Here is a 19,241-nt window from a genome sequence, read left to right as displayed (position 1 = left end):
GTTTTTCTCATCTAATGGTAGCTACCATTTATTTCTCATTTACTTCTTAGAACCCCATGAGATGGTCCTAGTATCCCCACCCAATAGATGACAAAAGCAAAGCTAAGAGGGGCTGAATATCTTGCTCCAAATCCATAGCCAGGACATGGGCAACCCTGGAACCCTGAGATCATTGATACCAAAGCCAAAACTTCACTGACTCCATACCCAGCTGAGTGAATCCACATTTACTGAGCACCACTCTGTGCCTGGTGCTGTGCTAAGCATCGGGTATGCAAGCATACTGCCTTTAAACTGTTTCCTGTCTCATTGTACTGTCTTGGGGAAGAAGCTATGTTTTACACAGTGCCTAGTAGGAGGGGAGGAGAATATTAAATTACATTGTGCTGGTCATTTAAATCTGCCATCTCACGAAACTCTCCCTGCTGCGCAGGTTGGTATATGTCATGATTCCCATTTTAGAAATGAGAAAATGTCTTAGGTTAGTTTGATTAGCCAAATGGTAATCCAAGAGAGGTGGAAAATCAGGATTTCAACAGTGGTCTGTCTCAAAGTGTGCACTTTTCCTGCTCATGTGCTGACTCTACACTGTGGATAAATGGTAGGTACCCCCAGTACGGGCCTCGTGTGTTCAGTCTTCCTAAGGAGGATCTGCTGGGCATTCCTGGAGTTGCCAGGGAAAAGAAAGGAGGAAAGGGCGGCCATCCACACTGTAATAGATTACCTGTGTGAGGATCCTCCTGTGGCACAGGGAGTGATGTTTGGCTTATGTCTCCTTGAACTTTGTGAAATCAGACTCTGTCTCCTTACACCATGACCTTGCAATTTTTTGTTGCTACTAAACTCCTGCCTCTTCTCACTGTGCTCTGCATCCAGCAGAGGGCGGGAATCTCAGCTGTGAGTGTGTGCTGAGATCTAAGTAACTCAGCATCGCCAGCGGGGCCTTTCCTCACAGCTGGTCTCCCACCTTGAGTTACTTGGTAATAATTGGATCGTTGCTCTCCAGTTTCCCAGGCTGATTCTGGAACAGCTCGCCCGGGCGGGAATCTGGTGGAATCACTCTCTGTGGTGGGATCCCCTCCAGTCTACAATGTAACCTCCTGGTTAGCAGGGTGTGGCTCAGAGCTCCCACTCATCATTGCAAGGTAAGGAGCTGTCTTTGTTCACCGGTCGCTCCTTACGATTGCTAGTTGGTCCTGGAGGACACAAAGGTGGGACTTTTATTAGGAAAAGTCACCCATCTTGTTGCTTAAAGCAATGCTTCTTAGTCTTAAGAATGCAGTATCAGACACCTGGAGGTCTTGCTAAAACATAAATCACAGCCCTAATCCCACCATCTTTAATTCACTGGGTATTGGGCAGGGTCTGAGAATTTGCATTCTCAGTGGGTTCCCAGGCAATGCTGATTTTACTGGTCTGGGGACTACACTTCAAGAACTAGTTCCTAGAGACTTTGTTTAAAAGTAGTTGTGTGTTTATGCTCTTCAGAGGCTCACATTGCCTCCATTTTCTGTTCACACCCCTCCTTCCATTTCTCATACATTAATATTATTGGAATTATTTGAGGCTAAATGCAAGTCTATAGAACAGTGGTTCTCAACCTTGGCTGCACATTAGAATCACCTGGGAATCTTTTTTAAATCCTGATTTCTGGGCCTCATCCTCTGGAAATTCTGTTTCTTTGTTATGGGGTGGGGCCACAACATTAGTAACAAAGAAACAGAATTTCCGGAGGATGAGGCCCAGAAATCAGGATTTAAAAAAGATTCCCAGGCGATTCTAATGTGCAGCCAAGGTTGAGAACCACTGCTATAGAACAAACACAGCTATGTTTAAGAACTCACCACCAGATGGCACTAGAGCCCCATAAGCATCTCTTGTCTTGAACTAGTCAAACTTCCCAGCCAAATTTACAAAGCAGTAACTAAAGAGCAGGCTCTTCCTCTAAGCTCCTGGAACATGTGTAGGCTCTAATTCATTCTTTTTGTTTTTACTTATTTTTTAAATTTTATTGAATTTATTGGAGTGACTGGTTGGTTAATAAAACCATGCAGATTCCAAAACCCCAGTAGGACAGGAAGAATTGAGAAGCTCGGCCTTTACAATCCCCCCATACCCCCATCTCTTTCTAATATGTTCCAAAATTAGTTCTCACACTTACACCATGCTTCAGACAGTGTATTAGTGACAGGTGCAGTGATTGACTTTGCTCTCCTCTTTCCTTGACCTGGTCCTCTGGGCAGGAAAGAAGTGAAATCCATCAACAGAATGAAAAAGTACAAGCTCTTTGGTGGTGGGGAGGGAGCAGCCGCACCCGCCAACCTGCAGTCCTGTGCCCCAGATGTCACAGCTATTAACCCTGAATCGATAGGGCTAATTTAGGTTGTTTTGAACAGGCCCACTCTTAGAGGGTCCTCACAACCTTACCTGCTGATTTTTCCTCAAGTCCTTTCACTCCTGGTAGCCTCCAGCCTGCGCAAGACAGGGCAGCCTTCAGTCTGGCCTCTCCGAGATTCATCTTCCAACACCCGTAGTGTCACTTTGTCTGACTGCTTCAGTCTGGTTGTATGTACCCACGTCAATATGAAAAAACCGAATACTGTTATTGACAGAAATTAGATATGTTTATTGTTGAAAATTGGGAATATATAGAAAAACACGTAGGAGACGATAAAAATCACTCTGTCTGCTCAGGCATAACTTCTATTAACATATTGAATCCATATTCTGGCTGCCTATTTCCTCCAGCCGTTTTTACATACATATATACGTGTGTATATGTACTTTTAAACCTCTTATTAGGACCAAAAATAACATACTCTATTTGTAACATGCTCTTTTCACCTAATGGTATAACTTAAAATTTTCCTCATTTCATTAAACATTCCTCTAAAATACTGTTTTTAATGGGTGAACGGTATTCCATCTCATGGTGTGTCACAATTCAGTCGACCCATTTTTATGGTATTCAGAGCAGCGTCAGGCAGTCGGTGTGTTTGTGTGCAGGTATTAGAGAAGAACTTGGCCAGCTGCAGTGGCCTGTGTTTCAGCTGCAGATACCGCATGGGGAAGTTTCTGTCACTGCCTGTGCATTTAACTATGCAAATGCTGTTGAGAATACCAAGTTCTCCCTCTACTCTGTGTTGGGGACCAGAGCCATGGAGGCCAGTGTCATCCCTCTGGAACCCAGTGAAGGGGAAGGATGGACATTCTTAAAAAATCCTAATATTTACAGCATACTTTTTCTACTGTGATAGGAGAGGGGCACCAGGTATTTGGGAACCTGAGCTTAGGGTGGTCTGGAACCGTGGGGGGCTAGCTAGTCTTTGAGAAGGAGCTATGTTCTGCCTAGAGCAGCATTCTGGAAGGTCACTGTGGTTAATGCTTGGTGTTTGATATGCCACAGCGCTGTGCCCACCGAAGGAGCAGAAGAAGGATCCGGGTTGGTCCAGGTGGCAACGCAGAGGCTTCAGAGAACAAGTCCACCTTTAGGAGGACACTTTCGCATCCACCTTTCTAATACAGTGATTCCTGGTAAAGGGGTAATGGGGTGGTGGTGGTGGTGCAGCATTTATTATTTCCATGTTGAGGGGCATTCCTTGGCAGGCAACCTCCTGTGAGATTGTCAGGCATGGGGACAGTCTGAATGCTATTTTGTTTATTTTCCAGGGTCTGAAAATGATCTTATTAAATACTTAGACAATAACACTATCATTGCTAATGTAATCCCAAACTTTTAGCTTTATAGATGTGGAAACAGTGGTTCAGCATCTTGGGGCTGTCATAACAAATGACCACAACTCTGTGGCTTAAAACAACAGACATTTATTCTCTCACAGTCGAGGCCAGAAGTCCAAAATCAAATTGTTGGCTGGGCTACACTTTTCCTGAAGGCTCATGGGGAGAGTCCATTTCCTGCCTTTTCCAGCATCTGGTGGCTGCCCGTGGCTGTGACTCCACCCCCTGTCTCTGTGCTCACTTTGTCTCTTTCTCTTCTGTCTCTGAGCTCCCGCCGCCTCTCTCATAAGGATATATGTGACCCAGGGCCCACCCTGACAATCCAAGGTAAACTCTTCTCAGGATCTTTGACTTAGTCACACCAGGTTCTGGGGATTAGGAAATTGACATAGCTTTTTTTTTTTTTTTTAATCCTCACCCAAGGATATTTTTTCCATTGGTTTTTAGAGAGAATGGAAGGTAGGGGGGGCTTAAGAGAGAGAGAGAGACATCAATGTGGCTGAGCCAGGGATCGAACCTGCAACCTAGGTAGTGACCTTGATTGGGAATTGAATCTGCAACCCTTCACTGGGCAGGCTGCCGCTCTAACCATTGAGCACCACCAGCCAAGGCGACATATCTTTTGGAGGGCCACCATTCAGCCCACTACACTGAGGTTTGCCCAAAGATCATACAGATAGTTGATGTCCTCTTCTCTCTGGTGTTTCCTAGGCCAAGATCCATGGTAGCTGCTGGGGTCCAACCCCAGCGGGTCCAGGGGTCCCCAAAGGTGTGGACGGAGTCGGCGAAGAAGGAATGACGCAGAGATAGGGTTCAGTTGATCAGCAGCCTAGCCAGGATCTCTAGCCAGGATCTCCAGCCAAGTTCTGGTCTGGATCTCCAGCGAAGTTCTGGTCTGGATCTCCAGCGAAGTTCTGGTTAGGATCTCCAGCCAGGTTCTGTGTCCATGTTCTCTTGCTAGGTTCTCCAGGTTCTCCAGCCAGGCTCTGTAGCCATGTTCCCTCACTAGGTTCTTCAGCCAGGTTCTGTCCAGGTTCTCCAGCCAGGTTCAGTCACCAGGTTCTAGTCAGGTTCTTTTGCCAATTTCTGTAGTCAGGTTCAGTCCAGGATCTTTTGCCATGTTCTCTCGCTAGGTTCCGTCTCTAGGCTCTGAGGCCAGTCTCTGTCCAGGATCCCTTGCCATGTTCTCTCCAGCGAAGTTCTTCTGTCCCCAGAGAACGCTCTGTGTAGGTTCTGTGCCTAGGTTCTGTCTCTCTTCTGTCTTCTTACATCTGTATTTATACCAGTTGATTCCAATCCTATCAATCTCTATTCCAAAGGTTAGGGCGTTTCTTATCTCCATTCCAAGGAGTAAAGATTATGTAGCTTAAGCATGATTGTTCGTAGTTAAAGTGATTAATTACCCACCTGGCACTTAGTTAAGAGGTTTTATTCCCTCCCTAACTTCAGGGGAAAATCCCTACCTGGGGATTCAACCTTTCTCGGAGAGGTGACCTTGGTTAAAACACATAGTGCCTAGAAGGTGAGCAAACATATTAAGAACAGTATGCCATATATGCCAGGTCCTTTGAAACAGCAAGGATGGACCGGCTCCCGGCAGGTAGCCATGGTTCTTTTGAATTAAACTCCACGATGACGCCATATGCTCTTAAGGACAGTAGTGATCATAACAAAGGTAGACGGAACTTTCAGATGCGATGAGAGTAGTTTCTAAATCTTCCATAACACACACAGTTCACAAAGGATAAGGATTGTAAATGAGTATAGTTTGTGATTCAGTTGGTATAAACATCGGGGAATCAGAAAGGAGGCTCAGGAGAACTCAAGAGTGGCCGTGTAAAAATTGGTGCATGGTCCCCAAATCTTCTGCCCTCCCAGGCAGAAAGATGTGGTACTTGCAATAAACCTTCTTCAGTGGGAAGAATGCAGTGGTGTTTTTACTCTAATAGGGCAACTTAGGGAAAGTTGAAGGTCCTTAGGTTACTGGACTCTATGGCTACTAGAGTTTGATAAGTGGGTGAATCAGTGCCAGCGGTGCCCTGCCCCTGTGAAGTCCATCACTGTGCTGTTTCCCTTATCAGTAATGAGACAGCTGCCGCCCGTGCGAGCGTAGACAGACTCTTCCTGCCACTGCCTTCTATTCTGATGCTCCTCACATCATTGCCTGCAGAACCACAGGGGAAGCCAGCCTTCACCTGGCCTTTTGAAACAGCGAGGGCCCCAAGTTATGCAAATGTAGAATCATCTTTTTTAAAAAGGATGAGAATTTTGTTTGCATTTTAGAAATATAGTTGTATTTTATTAACACTCCAAGGCAGTGTGGGATTTAAGAGGAAGACTTGAATAGGTAGAAGGCAACTGGATTTTTAAAAAAATATATATATTTCTTTATTGATTTCAGAGAGGAAGGGAGAAGGAGAGAGAGATAGAAACATCAATGATGACAGAGAATCATTGATTGGCTGCCTCCTGCACACCCCGTACTGGGGATCGAGCCCGCAACCCAGGCATGTGCCCTTGGCCAGAATCGAACCTGGGACCCTTCAGTCTGCAGGCCGACGCTCTATCCACTGAGCCAAGCTGGCTAGGGCTGGATTTTAATATAAACCTTCCTCACTTGGTTGGCAAGCTTCTGAATCTTCTTAGTTTTCATTTTCTTCATCTCTAAAGGAGGCATTAGGGTACCCAAATGACCCACCTCCCAGAGCTGATGAGAGTGGCTAATGAAATGGAAACTTTTGGTAAAGCATGAAACAGTTCAAACTCAAGGAGGACTTGAAACACCCAGTGTTATTGCTCTATGCTATGGCGATGTGGAATGGGGAAGCAGGTGGTTGGGCTTAAAGGAAATTCTAATAGAGAAACCAAAGTTAAATGTCAGCATTCCTCAGCTGGGCTGGCTATGTTTTATGAATGTCAGCTGCTGTGTGCCTCTCCCACCCCTGTGAAAGGTGGCCAACTTTTCTCTGTTCACAGAGCCAGCTACATTTTTTTTTTCCCCCAGGAAAACTCAACATTTAATTAGACTTTCAGGCATTACCAGGGTGTCTGGAATCTGTATTTTGAGTTGACAGTTGAGATAGTTTTGTCTGATGTGACTGTGCTCTCTGCTTGGAATTTGAGATGTGATACTGACTAAAGGTATCACGATATAAAAAGGGGGCATCTACTCGTATTTACCTTAGGAAAAAAATGGTTTAACTGGGCTGGGGCTCCTCTTGAAGCTATATTTTGAACATGAGAGTCTCCTGCATATTTAGAAGGTATCTTGACCTTTATTCTCTGTTATCTTCATGATGAGACCTTATGAGGTAGAGTAATTTATGTCTTATATTTTGTATATCACAACCTTTCCCCACAGATGTTCCTGTACGTATTTCAGCTAGTCACCTTCGCAAGCTCTTACAGAACAATGCTGATGACGTCACATCCAGGTATCTCAATGTCAGTGACTTCACTGTGAAGGAGGATCTGAAGTCTTGCTACGAACATGTATGGACTCTCTCCTGGTCCACCCAGGTTGGGGATTTGCCCAATTTCATCTGGGTATGTATGGTATCCCTTTTGGTGGTATAGGGTTTGTGCCCTGGAACAATTTTGTAAAGAAAAATATCAGAATGACATAAACTAAAACCGTCATGAATTATTAATTTTATTGGAATATTCAAATAAAGGGGCTCAATTATCTTGCTTTCTGGAAGTTTTCAAGACATATTTTGTGTCTCATATCTCTGATAAAGCAATTTGAACCAATGTCTCCTTTCCTAACTCAGTGTAGGTAGAGACGTTGTTGGTCAGTGTCCACCTTACACCAGTTCTGCATCTGTTATTGGATAATTTAAGCAGATGTGATTGACTTAGATTATGAGGGAGGCAGATGGCACAGCAGAAGGAATTTTAGAAAAGGATTTGCTGTCTTTGGGTAATGACAAAGCCAGATGCTCTTGCATATTTAGGGTTTTAAAAATAATCTAATGATCATCTAGCATTTGGTTATTATAAAATGAAATCCAAGATGGAATTTGATCCCTGTTATATGGTGGTGTGGGTCATCTGGTTTTCAAACAAAATACTTGGGTGGAGATAGAGGAAGGACAGGAGTCATCTCATAGCACTTGTTTCCTTACATTTTATTGTAATATTTTGGATTGCAAACATACAAAATAGAAACGAAAACATCACAAGACTTAGAGAAATAATTTTTGTAGAACTCCATGTGCAAATAAATATCCCTCTAATTTACTGGGCCTTTCATTGGTCATTACTTATGTCAGGTTTCTAGTTTTCAATCCCCGGCCACTCCATGTTCACTTTCTAGCTATCAGATTATCTTAAACAGAATGTGAAAAGACCTTTTATTATTTGTTTAAATCAAGACTAGAGTGCTATTCCATGACAGAATTCACCAGAAATGTGATCGTCTTAGGTCTCTGATGAAAATCTAACCGGAGTGAACCCTGCTGCAACCACTCGTGTGGTATATGATGGTGGAGTTTTTCTTGCACCCATATTTGGAGACATGTTGGTTACTGCCAACCAGCACACTCAGGTGAGAGTAGATGGGCCACTCCAAATGCAAGTACTAATTTTACATCTGTCTCAGCCCCTCCCTAGTGTGTAATGTGGACCAATCCCAAGGAGAAGTTTTATAACCCATAACACAGAGACAGTTATGGCTGTCCGCTTTCTACTTCCACAGGGTATGGAAAGGACTCTGAAAACTTAAGTGCTTTGTAAACACAACATCCTGTTATTATAATTATTGATGCTATTATTATGGTATAAAAAATAGAGAACCTCTGTGAGTACATATGGTTTATACTTCCACACATTGGTATTGAAAAGTAAATGAGCTAAGTCAACTCCTTTTCTCTTTAAAATGTCTTTTCCTCTTTCCCATCTGCCCATAATCCTGTTATAAGTCATCTGCTTTTAATTTGAGAAAAATTTAAAATACCAAACTATAAAGAATAATATAACCAAAACCAGGGTACCTAAACTGAGGATTAATAATCATCAACATGTTGATATATTTAATGTTTTTGTATTTATGGATAAAATAAAACAGATAAAATCAAAGTGTTCTTTATCAACTATGCCTTTATGCTATCCCAATACCCTTTTCCTCCATAAGAAAACACTATCATAAAATACAGTGTATGTACTTTTATCCATATTTCCTATGTAGAGAGTCCAGTGAGCACATCTTTTCTCATCTCCAACTATTGTAGGATTCTATTAGATTAACATTACTTCCAGTACAAGGGAAAGACATGTACAGGCTAACTCTTGAACAGTTAGGAGTTAGGGGCACTGACACCCTCATAGTAAAAAGTCTGTATGTAACTTTCGACTGCCCCAAATCTTAACTACTAGTAGCTGATTACATAAACAGTGAATTAACAACATATTTCATATGTTATATGTATTTTATACTGTATACAATAAAGCAGTTAGAGAAAAGAAAATATTAAAATATTAAAATATTAAATTAATATTAAAATATTAAAATATTAAAATAATAAGAGAAAATATATTTATAGTATTTATAAAAAGTATAATACATTTATAGTATTATTAAGAGTAGAATAAGAGAAAATACATTTATAGTATTTATAAAAAATACATTTATCCATGTTGTTCAAGGGTCAACTATGGTCTCTTCTTGGGGTCCTACTATTCTAGGACAAAAAATACCCCAAACCAAGTGTCCAAATACTCCAATTTTTAGTTATATACCCATGTAGAAATGGTGGAAGGAAGTTGCCTACTTTTTTGGCATTTACCAACAAAGAAAGGGCTTTTCACAGGAAATATCTACCTATTTGAAAATAGAAAGTGATAAAAAGTCCTTGTGCAGTTTGAATTTTATTAAATTTAGTTTTATATGACAGAGAGGATATTTATTCAAGATGTAGCACATTTAATTGTAGAAATGTGATGTTTTAGCATGTTTGCCATCAGTTTAAGAGTCTGACATATTTTGAGCCATTCATTACAATTTAGGGCGTATTACTGGGAAATAGAAGAAAGAAAATAAGTGAATCATGAACACATTTTAATTTGGACAAATTTCACAAGTACTGTATGAATACTACTGAGTACATGAAGTGCATACATTTGGGTTTCTTTCTTTTGCCTTTTTTCAGGTAGTTGTGCAAGTGAATGACATACTAGCTCATTGCTCAGGTTCCTGTTCTTTCCAGTATCTTAAAGGGTCAACTCCCCAAGTCCACTCTGTGTGGTATTCCCTTGGTAAGATTTGTGACTGGGCATTGAGATGTTCATGAACTTTAGGCTCAGAGTGATTTGTCAGCGGCCATGTACCGGTGATGGGTGGGTAGGAGGTGCATCAGTTTATGGAGTGGATGTTTAGTGATGCAACAGAAAGTGTATTTTTTTGGCCAATGTAACTGGTATTGTTATGATTGAAAATGGAGACAAGTGGATTTTTGATGATTTAAAATGCTTTATTTTCTTTATTTCTTGTTTTGAAATATTCTTTACTTTGATTTCCCCCCATTTTTATTGACTAGTCTTCTCTCATTACTACTTTGAGACCATTTAAGATGGGGGCTGTATGCTTACAATGATAAATGTCAATGTCCAGTATTTGAGTCAGCATGCAACTCCTTGAATCTGAAGATGAGAGGGGAAGATGAAAGGAAAGGATCATTTGATGTTAGAGTTATCTGAAATGGAATGATATCCCTGAGAGATGATTTTGTTCTTTTAATTTCTTTCCTCCTTTAAGATGGTGACATGGACCTACTGGTTTATATTACTGGAACTAGTTTCTCGGGGGACTCCCAGGCCTTGCAGATTACAGTGAATAAAACAAGTTGCAAAGTTATTTTCTCAAACCAAACAGATGTGGTCTGCCAGACAGACCTGCTACCTGTCGGAGTGTATCAGATCTCAGTGCTGGTGAGACCCTCGGGTCGTGCCATCAATGCCAGTGGAGGAGGCCTCTTCCTGAATGTGGAACCCAGACTGGACGCTGTGGAGCCTCCAAGAGCTGCAGAGATCGGTAATATGGGGAGGACCCCACACTGCATCTGACCCTCTGAAGGTAGCATTCTTGATGATATGCAGGAACCTACTCCTGCTGTGTAATCAATTCTGTACCCACTATGATTCACAGCTTTTTGTTTTCTGCCATCAGAATTTCTTCTAATGAGCAACAGATATTTGAGCCCTTAAATGAACTCGCTTGCTACATAGTTTGGCTGTGGTACTAGGCACGATTGGGTCAGTCACTGAGTCACCAGGATTATTTGGTTTAGTGGAAACAACACCAGATTGGGTGTTAGGACATATGTGCTGGGGTTTCCGTGATGCCAAAATCAGATGTGTGACCTAAGAAATGTCAGTTACTTTTAGGGGACTTAGTTTCCTAATACAGATGATGGTAGTCATCGTGTTACTTAAGAAGCATCTCTGCTTAGGTAGTCACATACCCTAAATGCTTACCGCCGCCTGGAAGATGGAGATATTCTCCACATTGTTCAGATGAGATAATGGTGGTTCTGTGAGAACAGTGACTTGCCCCGGGCTTTCCAATAGAAAGAGGTGGATTTAGGATGCAAACTGGGATTGTCAGATGCCAAGACTCCTGCTGCTTTTGCGTGCCATGCTGTCTTAGTTATATAATGAGCCTAATGATGCTTAACTTATAGGCCTCTTAGTTTTGTATGAGATTAAAATGAGTCAACAGGTGGGAAAGTCCTTTGAAAAGTAAAAGCATTTGCATGTGCGATGCACAGGTCTTGCCCACTAGAAGCCTTGCATACAGTGGGTGCTCACAAATGTTGTAAACTGATATACACTTAGATACTTGGCTAGCATGCAAAGCCAACTAGCATTCGAATAGTGGGGTATGCAAAGGGCAGTGGATCTTGTCAGTGTCAGCCTGGTGGACTGGGTTCATGAAAACCAAGGATCTCTTCTGAGGAACATGACAGTTAAAAACAACCCAACCAGATTGCAAGAATTCTTAGGAATACTCATGCATATATATATGTTAATGTATGATTTTTGGGGCATAAAACTTCTTCTTTTTTAAAAAAAATATGTCTTATTGATTTTTTACAGAGAGGAAGGGAGAGGGATAGAGAGTTAGAAACATTGATGAGAGAGAAGCATCGATCAGCTGCCTCCCGCACACCCACCCCCTACTGGGGATTTGCCTGCAACCAAGGTACATGCCCTTGACCGGAGTCGAATCTGGGACCTTTCAGTCCGCAGGCTGACGCTCTATCCACTGAGCCAAACTGGGTAGGGCTGGAAGGGTTGTTTTTTAAAGATGAGGCAAGTGAGAACCAGTGAGCGCAGGGGCAATACTCCAAATGATCTGCTTTAAGTGGCAGAGCAATCTGTGGCCCTGACTCTGGGCTCACTGCTCCTTCTGCCATGATGCTCTCTTATACTTGATAATTCCAGAAACAAATATGTTTTATAGGATTGTCAGGGACGATATTTAACAATCTAGGGCAGGAAGGGTTTTTCAGAGACCATCTACTTCCCTTCTCAGACCTGTGGCAGTATTGTAACTCCAGGCTGCATTTCTACCTCTCTTTCCCCTCTAGTCTCCATTGCTACTTCCCTATCCAGTAGTTTATATATTTAATTTCACTCATTTCTGCAATTTGAGAATGTATTTTGACTAAGGAGCTTCATATTTTTTTTAAAATATATTTTATTGATTTTTTACAGAGAGGAAGGGAGAGGGATAGAGAGTCAGAAACATCAATGAGAGAGAAACATCGACCAGCTGCCTCCTGCACACCTCCTACTGGGGATATGCCCGCAACCCATGTACATGCCCTTGACCGGAATCGAACCTGGGACCTTTCAGTCCACAGGCCGACGCTCTATCCACTGAGCCAAACCGGTTTCGGCGAGGAGCTTCATATTTTAATTTTATTTATCTCTTGCAAATAATTAATTCTGTCTGTCTGTATGGCTGTATATCCCATATGAAAATGCTATATTTGTTACAGGAGGGCTCTGGGCCACTATCCGAGGCTCCAGTTTGGAAGATGTCAGCCTCGTTTTATTTGGATCTCAGTCTTGTGCCATCAATGTCACCACAAGCAATTCACGGAGAATTCAATGCCAAGTTCCACCCAGAGTAAGTGGAAATCTTCGGCGTCTCCTTCTCTCTGTGTGGGTGATCTTTTCATATGAGAGAATGCTTATGTTGTTTATATTGCCTGTTCTCCTATGAAGTGGGACGCTGACTCCACCAATGGAGTCTTTTTCTTTATTTTTATTTTTTTGAGTCTTTTTCTTTAAAAGAAGACAAAGAAGGAAGTCCCATGCTTAATAAGTATTAGTGCCACAATATAAATAAGTTTATCTAGTGAACATTCTGGGTGTTGTTTTTAAAAACTTATATATCTTGTAGTCTTAAGCAAACAACAAAAAACTTAGTTTGCTCCAGCAATTTTGTTTTCTGGGCTAGATGTGAATGGTAGAATTTAGACACTTCTAGGCTATTTTGTTCCTATAAGCCAGTGATGGCGAACCTTTTGAGCTCGGTGTGTCAGCATTTTGAAAAACTCTAACTTAACTCTGGTGCCATGTCACATATAGAAATTTTTTGATATTTGCAACCATAGTAAAACAGAGATTTATATTTTTGATATTTATTTTATATATTTAAATGCCATTTAACAAAGAAAAATCAACCAAAAAAATGAGTTTGCGTGTCACCTCTGACACGCGTGTCATAGGTTCGCCATCACTGCTATAAGACATCTTCTTAGTTATTTCCGACTGCTTCCTTTTTTGCTTAAAAACAAGTTCCTTAGCTGTCCTCTTCCCCCCCCCTCCCCCTTCAGTTAGTTCTCTCTCATAACCGTATTAAGAGCTTTGAGTCTCTGGGTCCTTCCCTGCTGCTTTTAGCGAGCGTCATGCTCACAGCTGAGGCTGAACTTCCTATTCAGAGTTGACTTCAGTGTCATCAACATTCCTAGCACATCCATGACCCCAAAAGATGACTGTGTTCTGAACAAATAAAGACCTCTAAAAGAGAGGGTTCAAAATAATCTTTGATCTCTGGTCCCACATTTTTTATCGTATTCAGTTACTCAAATATTATGAAATGTTAGCTTTTATGTCTAAACTGAATGCAGTTCCAATACATGGTTGTATTATAATTTGTTTAACTATTCCTTATTAGTGGACATTAAGCTAATTTCCAAAATTTCCTATTTTAAACAACAGAGCTTTCATCATCCCATTAACTATAGTTTTGGCCATATTTACTTTTCTCAGGATATATAGCATCCAGTTGTCTGAAATTCCTTTTTAATTTATACTCTTACTATCACTGTATAAGTGTTTGATTTCTGGTGTTTGACCAACACTGGATTATCACTTTAATATATATTTACATTTTAATGGCTAAATTTTATACTGTTTGGATTTCTTTCACTAAAGAGAATAAACACTAAAAAAGCCCACAACCCTTTTAATTTTGATCAAAGTAACACATGCAAAATTTAAAAAGAAAATAGTAAAACAATCCTGCTCTCCTACCATCTCTCACCCTTCTTCAAGTCCCCCCTTTCTGAAACAACCACTTTTAATTCTTTTGAATATAGTTATAATACCATTATTTTTAAATCAATAATCCATGCTTACATTAGTATAACTATTTAAATGAAGCTGTTAGAATCAGAAAAAAAATTTTTTTCTTATATAGTTAATTTTTTTTCCCTTAGATTTTTTTAGACATCTTCCTTGTAATAAAAATCCTTTATTTTAAGGAAAATATTCCATCATATCAGTTGCTTTTCTTTGAAGCTCTCTGTTTTTTCTACTTCAAATAAACTTGATGTTGTTTAGATTTATTCTATAAATATTATCCTAGCACTTTTCTTTCTTTTTTAAAAAAATATATCTTTATTGATTTCAGAGAGTAAGGGAGAGGAAGAGATAGAAGCATCAATGATGAGAGAGAAGTATTGATCGGCTGCCTCCCGCATGCCCCGCACTGGGGATTGAGCCTGCAACCCAAGCATGTGCTCTTGACCAGAATTGAACTTGGGACCCTTCAGTCCACAGACCGATGCTCTATCCACTGATCCATACTGGCTAGGGCCCTAGCACTTTTCTTGATTGCTTGCCTGTGTAGAGTCATTTCTTGGAGTACATATCTTTCTCTTTTTGGCTATTGTTTATTCAATGAGGTCATAGCCTTAAGAAACATCCTAAGAAAGAATATGTCAGAGGGAAGTTTTCTGAGTACTTACATGTGTAAAAATATTCTCACACTTGATGGATAGTTTAGCTAGGTATGGGTGTTTATTTGAAATTGCCATTTTCTTGCAGATCAAATTTGTGTGTTAATTGAAAATAATTATTATTTATTCTTTAATTAGTTGGATGCTTCACGTGTCCATTATAAGCACTTGTCACTGTGTGCAAGTGCGTGAGAGACTTGAAAACAGCAAATATATTCTTTAAAAATAATTTTCATGAAATAACTTTTTAAATTAATTCTATATGAACTTCTCTCAAGTCAGTCTTATTTAAAGAAGTTTAATTTTAAAAATTGTTTTTTCAGGGGAAAGACGGATCCATTGTGGATGTGACGGTGATCAGAGGGGACCATTCTGCAGTACTTTCCATGGCATTTACATATGTCCCTTCTTTAAACCCAGTGATCATGTCTCTGAGCAGAAACAAAAGTAACATAGCAGGTAAAATACATGATATGGAAGAATCTTTTATTATTAGGTTTTTAATCCCATAAAAGGGAAAACAATGACTTCTACATTTTATTGAGCTTTGTTTAGTGTTACTAGAGGCCCGATGCACAAAATTCGTGCAAGGTTAGGCCTTTGCAGCCCTGGCTGCCTAGGCCCTCACAGCCCTGGCCTCGTCTGGAAGGTCATCCGGACAGTCATTCTGCTGTTTGGCTGTTCGGTCGATTTGCATATTATGCTTTTATTATTATAGGCTAGGGGCCCAGTGGATGAATTTGTGCACCTTGAAAGGAACTGTGGGCCGCGAGGCTACAGTAGACACAGGGGTAGGTCTCAGCCCATCCTCCACGCCCCCGCCTGGCCCCTCCTGCCGCGGCCCCCGGTCCCCTATCTGCTGGCAGCGGTGCTGGCCCCGCTTGCACCTGCTGTTGGCATGGAGCGATTGGGGCTGGCGCCAGCAGCGGGTGTGAGTGGGGCTGGCGCCGTCAGCGGTGTGAGCGGTGGCTGCTGCCCCATTCGCCCCTCAGGAGCAGAGGGAGGTGGAGAAGCCCTCAGCAGTGATCAGGGCTGGCAGCCGCCGCTTGCACCCGCTGATGGCGCTGAGTGATTGGGACCAGTACTGAACCCCAGCAGCAGGTGTGAGCAGGGCCGGCACCAGCAGTAGGTGCGAATGTTGGTCAGGACCACGCCGGGTGGGACTGCGGTGCGTGGGAGCAAAGAATTTTAAGTAACCACCAGAGACTCGCCCCAATGACAGTGACTGGTGCCCCACCTTGGCCGGGTGCCCCTGCTCACCTGCTCCACCATCCCACCGTGGCCAATGCCTGCCATGTTTCACACATACCCCCCGCTGGTCAGTGCATGTCATAGCAACCGGTTGTTTGGTTGTTCCGCCATTCCAGGGGTCCTCAAACTTTTTAAACAGGGGGCCAGTTCACTGTCCCTCTGACCGTTGGAGGTCTGGACTATAGCTTAAAAAAAAAAACTATGAACAAATTCCTATGCACACTGCACATACCTTATTTTGAAGTAAAAAAACAAAACGGGAACAAATACAATATTTGTATTTGCATGTGGCCCGCAGGCCATAGTTTGAGGACCCCTGCGCCATTTGGTCTATTTGCATATTAGCTTTTTATTATATAGGATATTTGGTATGGAAGTTACTTTTCTGAAAACTAGGAGACTGGTATTCTCATTTTAGTCATCATTGAATAAATCTCCTTATGTATATTTTCATTCTGTAAAATTGTGAACATTTCCAATATGATAATGACATGGGAATTTAGAAGTGACAATTCAATAAATATTTATTGAGCACCTACTATAGCAGATTTTACTTACTGTCACTAATTTACACAATTATTAGCCTCCATTTATCAGAAAGGAAACGAAGGAACAAAAAGAGTAAGTAACTTGTCTAAGATGTCATCTTTAGTAAGTAAAAGAGCTGGGATTTGAACCAAGCTGTCTGGTTGCAGATTCCAGGCAGTTAGCCACTTATATAATTTACTATAAAATACTGTTTTGGGTGTCATATTCTATTATAGCAGTTATTTGATATGATTAAAGAATAGGGTATTCTGATTAGCCAAGAATTCTTGTTCATTGATACATACTATATATAAAAATAATGAATTCTTTAGCACACAACAATAATAAACAGTGTCATCTTTCTTTGGTAATTCAGATGACAGGATAGAAATATAATAATTTATTATCATGTCAGACCATATAGATTTGGGAAAGTACAGGTAACACACCTTTCTGGTTAATCAAATGCCAGATACTAGAAGGTTTATGGAAGCCATATATGTGTATTATAAAAGACCATCAAATATACCCCTGCTCCCCTAAAAAATGCCTGAAATCAATTTTTTTCTGGTACTATTTTCATTCTCCATTGCTCAAGAGTTCATAAATAAAGGGAAGTGTCCTTTAGCTCTCAATATTATTCAGCTCAGATAGTGCAGAAGAAGAATTTGCTGCCTCAGGCCACCAAAGTGCGTAAAATTCTTTAGTGGTATAGATTCTTCCCAAGGAAGTAGAAAAGGGAGGAGAGAGCTTTGTGTTCTATTCAGATTTCAGTGATTTTGGCTTTTAATAAAATTTCCTACCTATAATGAAAAGAATAAATACATTGCATCAGTGCCTGAAAGGCATCTAGGATTAGCTTGACAATTGACCAGGAGCCCAAGGAGTTCTTGTTATTGATATATACAACATGATGTGTTCTTTGCAGAATTTGCACTTGCATTCAAATCTTTCTACAGGCAGTAAAAGGAACATGCTATAAAATCCACAAAGAGTGGTAATCTGTTGGGAAGGTCTCTTTGAAAGTTGGAGTGTGACATATCTTCATCCAGGAGATGATTATGTTGATGGTGACATTGAAGCCAAGATGAAATCAAAGAAAGAGAGGGAGAGGGGTGGGGATGGGGCCAGATAATTTGATGTAGAGGACCACTAGGGTGGATTTTTAGTCAGTCAGCTCTAGATATGAATGAATCCTAGTTCAACCATTCCATGGGCAAGATATGTAACTTCCTTTACCTTTAGTTCCTTTAATTGTTAGGTGGGAATAATTCTTTCCAAGTTATTATAAAGTTGGAGTAAAGTAGGTAAGAGTCCCTCGTCCAGGAGCTGACATGGAGTAAGCACTCAATGCTCTGTTACAGAGAATGCCGTCATTCTGCCAGATACTGTGTTATGTCCATGAGCCAAAGACGGCCTCTGCATAGGGGCCCTAATGTTGTTTACTTTTTCACAGCAGGTTGGGAGCCATTAGTTCAAGACTGCCAATGTCAAGCCCAAATTTTGACATACCCAGTTATTTTCAGTACTAGAGGCCCAGCACGCGATCGCGTGAGGAGGCGCCCCGCCTCCCCTGTGTGAGGAGGCACCCTGGGGGCTGCTGCTGGAGTCAGGCTGGACCCGCGCCTGACTTCTGCCCCAGGCCTTCCCAGCCCCCCCTGCCTGTGTCTGCTCTGGGCCCACCGGAGCCGCCGCGCTGGCTCTGGCAGGCCCCCCCTGTGTCTGTCCGCTCGGGGCCTCACCTGCACGCTCAACCTCCTCCTGTTTGGTCGTGTCCCATTATGGCATCCTGGCCTAATTTGCATATTACCTATATATATGTATATGTATATATACGTGTGCGTGTGTGTGTGTGTGTGTGTGTGTGTATATAGTACCCCAAGGTAGTTTTTTAGCTTTTTAGAGTTGGCCTACTTCACATACTCTATAAAACTACACACAACATCTGCTAGATATAGATAAGATAAACCTGGGAGCTATAAAGAACTCTAAACCACTGATGCCCTTAGGAGCTCTTTGACCCAAAGACTTCCCACCACACTGCTGGGTGACATCATGTAGACACGTAAACCCCTTTCTGATCACCCTTTCCCCCAGGACTTCCCTTGCCGCCCTCCCCTTCTGGCTGGTGGTCCCTTATTATTGCCTCTGAGATTTCTGCATTTATGTGACCCTGTCAAAGCACCACCCATATACAACTCATTTTTCTGTGCTCTGCCACCTTGTGGTCATGTCTTTTTTCTTTCTCAACCCTGAAATTCCTTGAACTCACTAAACTCACTATAGTGAGGCTTCAGACTTCACAGTATAAACAAGGCTGGGAAGACATGAAGAAGTAAAGAGGATGTGGATGAAGTTAACTGAGGGCTTTTGAATACTGTACTACACCAGAGGCTTTCCTGGGACATCTAACTTAATCCTTAAAACAAACAACATGGGGTGGGCTCTGTTACTATCTTAATGATGAAACAT

At 41.6% G+C, this 19,241-nt stretch overlaps 1 protein-coding gene across 1 annotated transcript in view; it reads left to right on the top strand.

The window, feature by feature from the left end:
- The window catches only part of PKHD1 (PKHD1 ciliary IPT domain containing fibrocystin/polyductin), a gene marked incomplete at its 5' end in the record, with an annotated part of 392,126 nt that overhangs the window by 35,639 nt on the left and 337,246 nt on the right, over positions 1 to 19,241 (top strand). The window contains 8 exons of the mRNA XM_081094978.1: positions 1,007 to 1,145; positions 3,407 to 3,534; positions 7,100 to 7,284; positions 8,165 to 8,287; positions 9,888 to 9,993; positions 10,493 to 10,768; positions 12,741 to 12,871; positions 15,314 to 15,449. Coding sequence (XP_080951104.1) covers positions 1,007 to 1,145; positions 3,407 to 3,534; positions 7,100 to 7,284; positions 8,165 to 8,287; positions 9,888 to 9,993; positions 10,493 to 10,768; positions 12,741 to 12,871; positions 15,314 to 15,449 — 1,224 coding nt within the window. The remainder of the gene's footprint in view (positions 1 to 1,006; positions 1,146 to 3,406; positions 3,535 to 7,099; positions 7,285 to 8,164; positions 8,288 to 9,887; positions 9,994 to 10,492; positions 10,769 to 12,740; positions 12,872 to 15,313; positions 15,450 to 19,241) is intronic.

This window comes from Myotis nattereri (assembly GCF_964212035.1).
Source record: "Myotis nattereri genome assembly, chromosome: 6".
Classification (NCBI taxonomy): Eukaryota; Metazoa; Chordata; class Mammalia; order Chiroptera; family Vespertilionidae; genus Myotis; species Myotis nattereri.
Note: the sequence above shows the minus strand (reverse complement) of the source record. Positions and strands in the feature narration are given on the sequence as shown.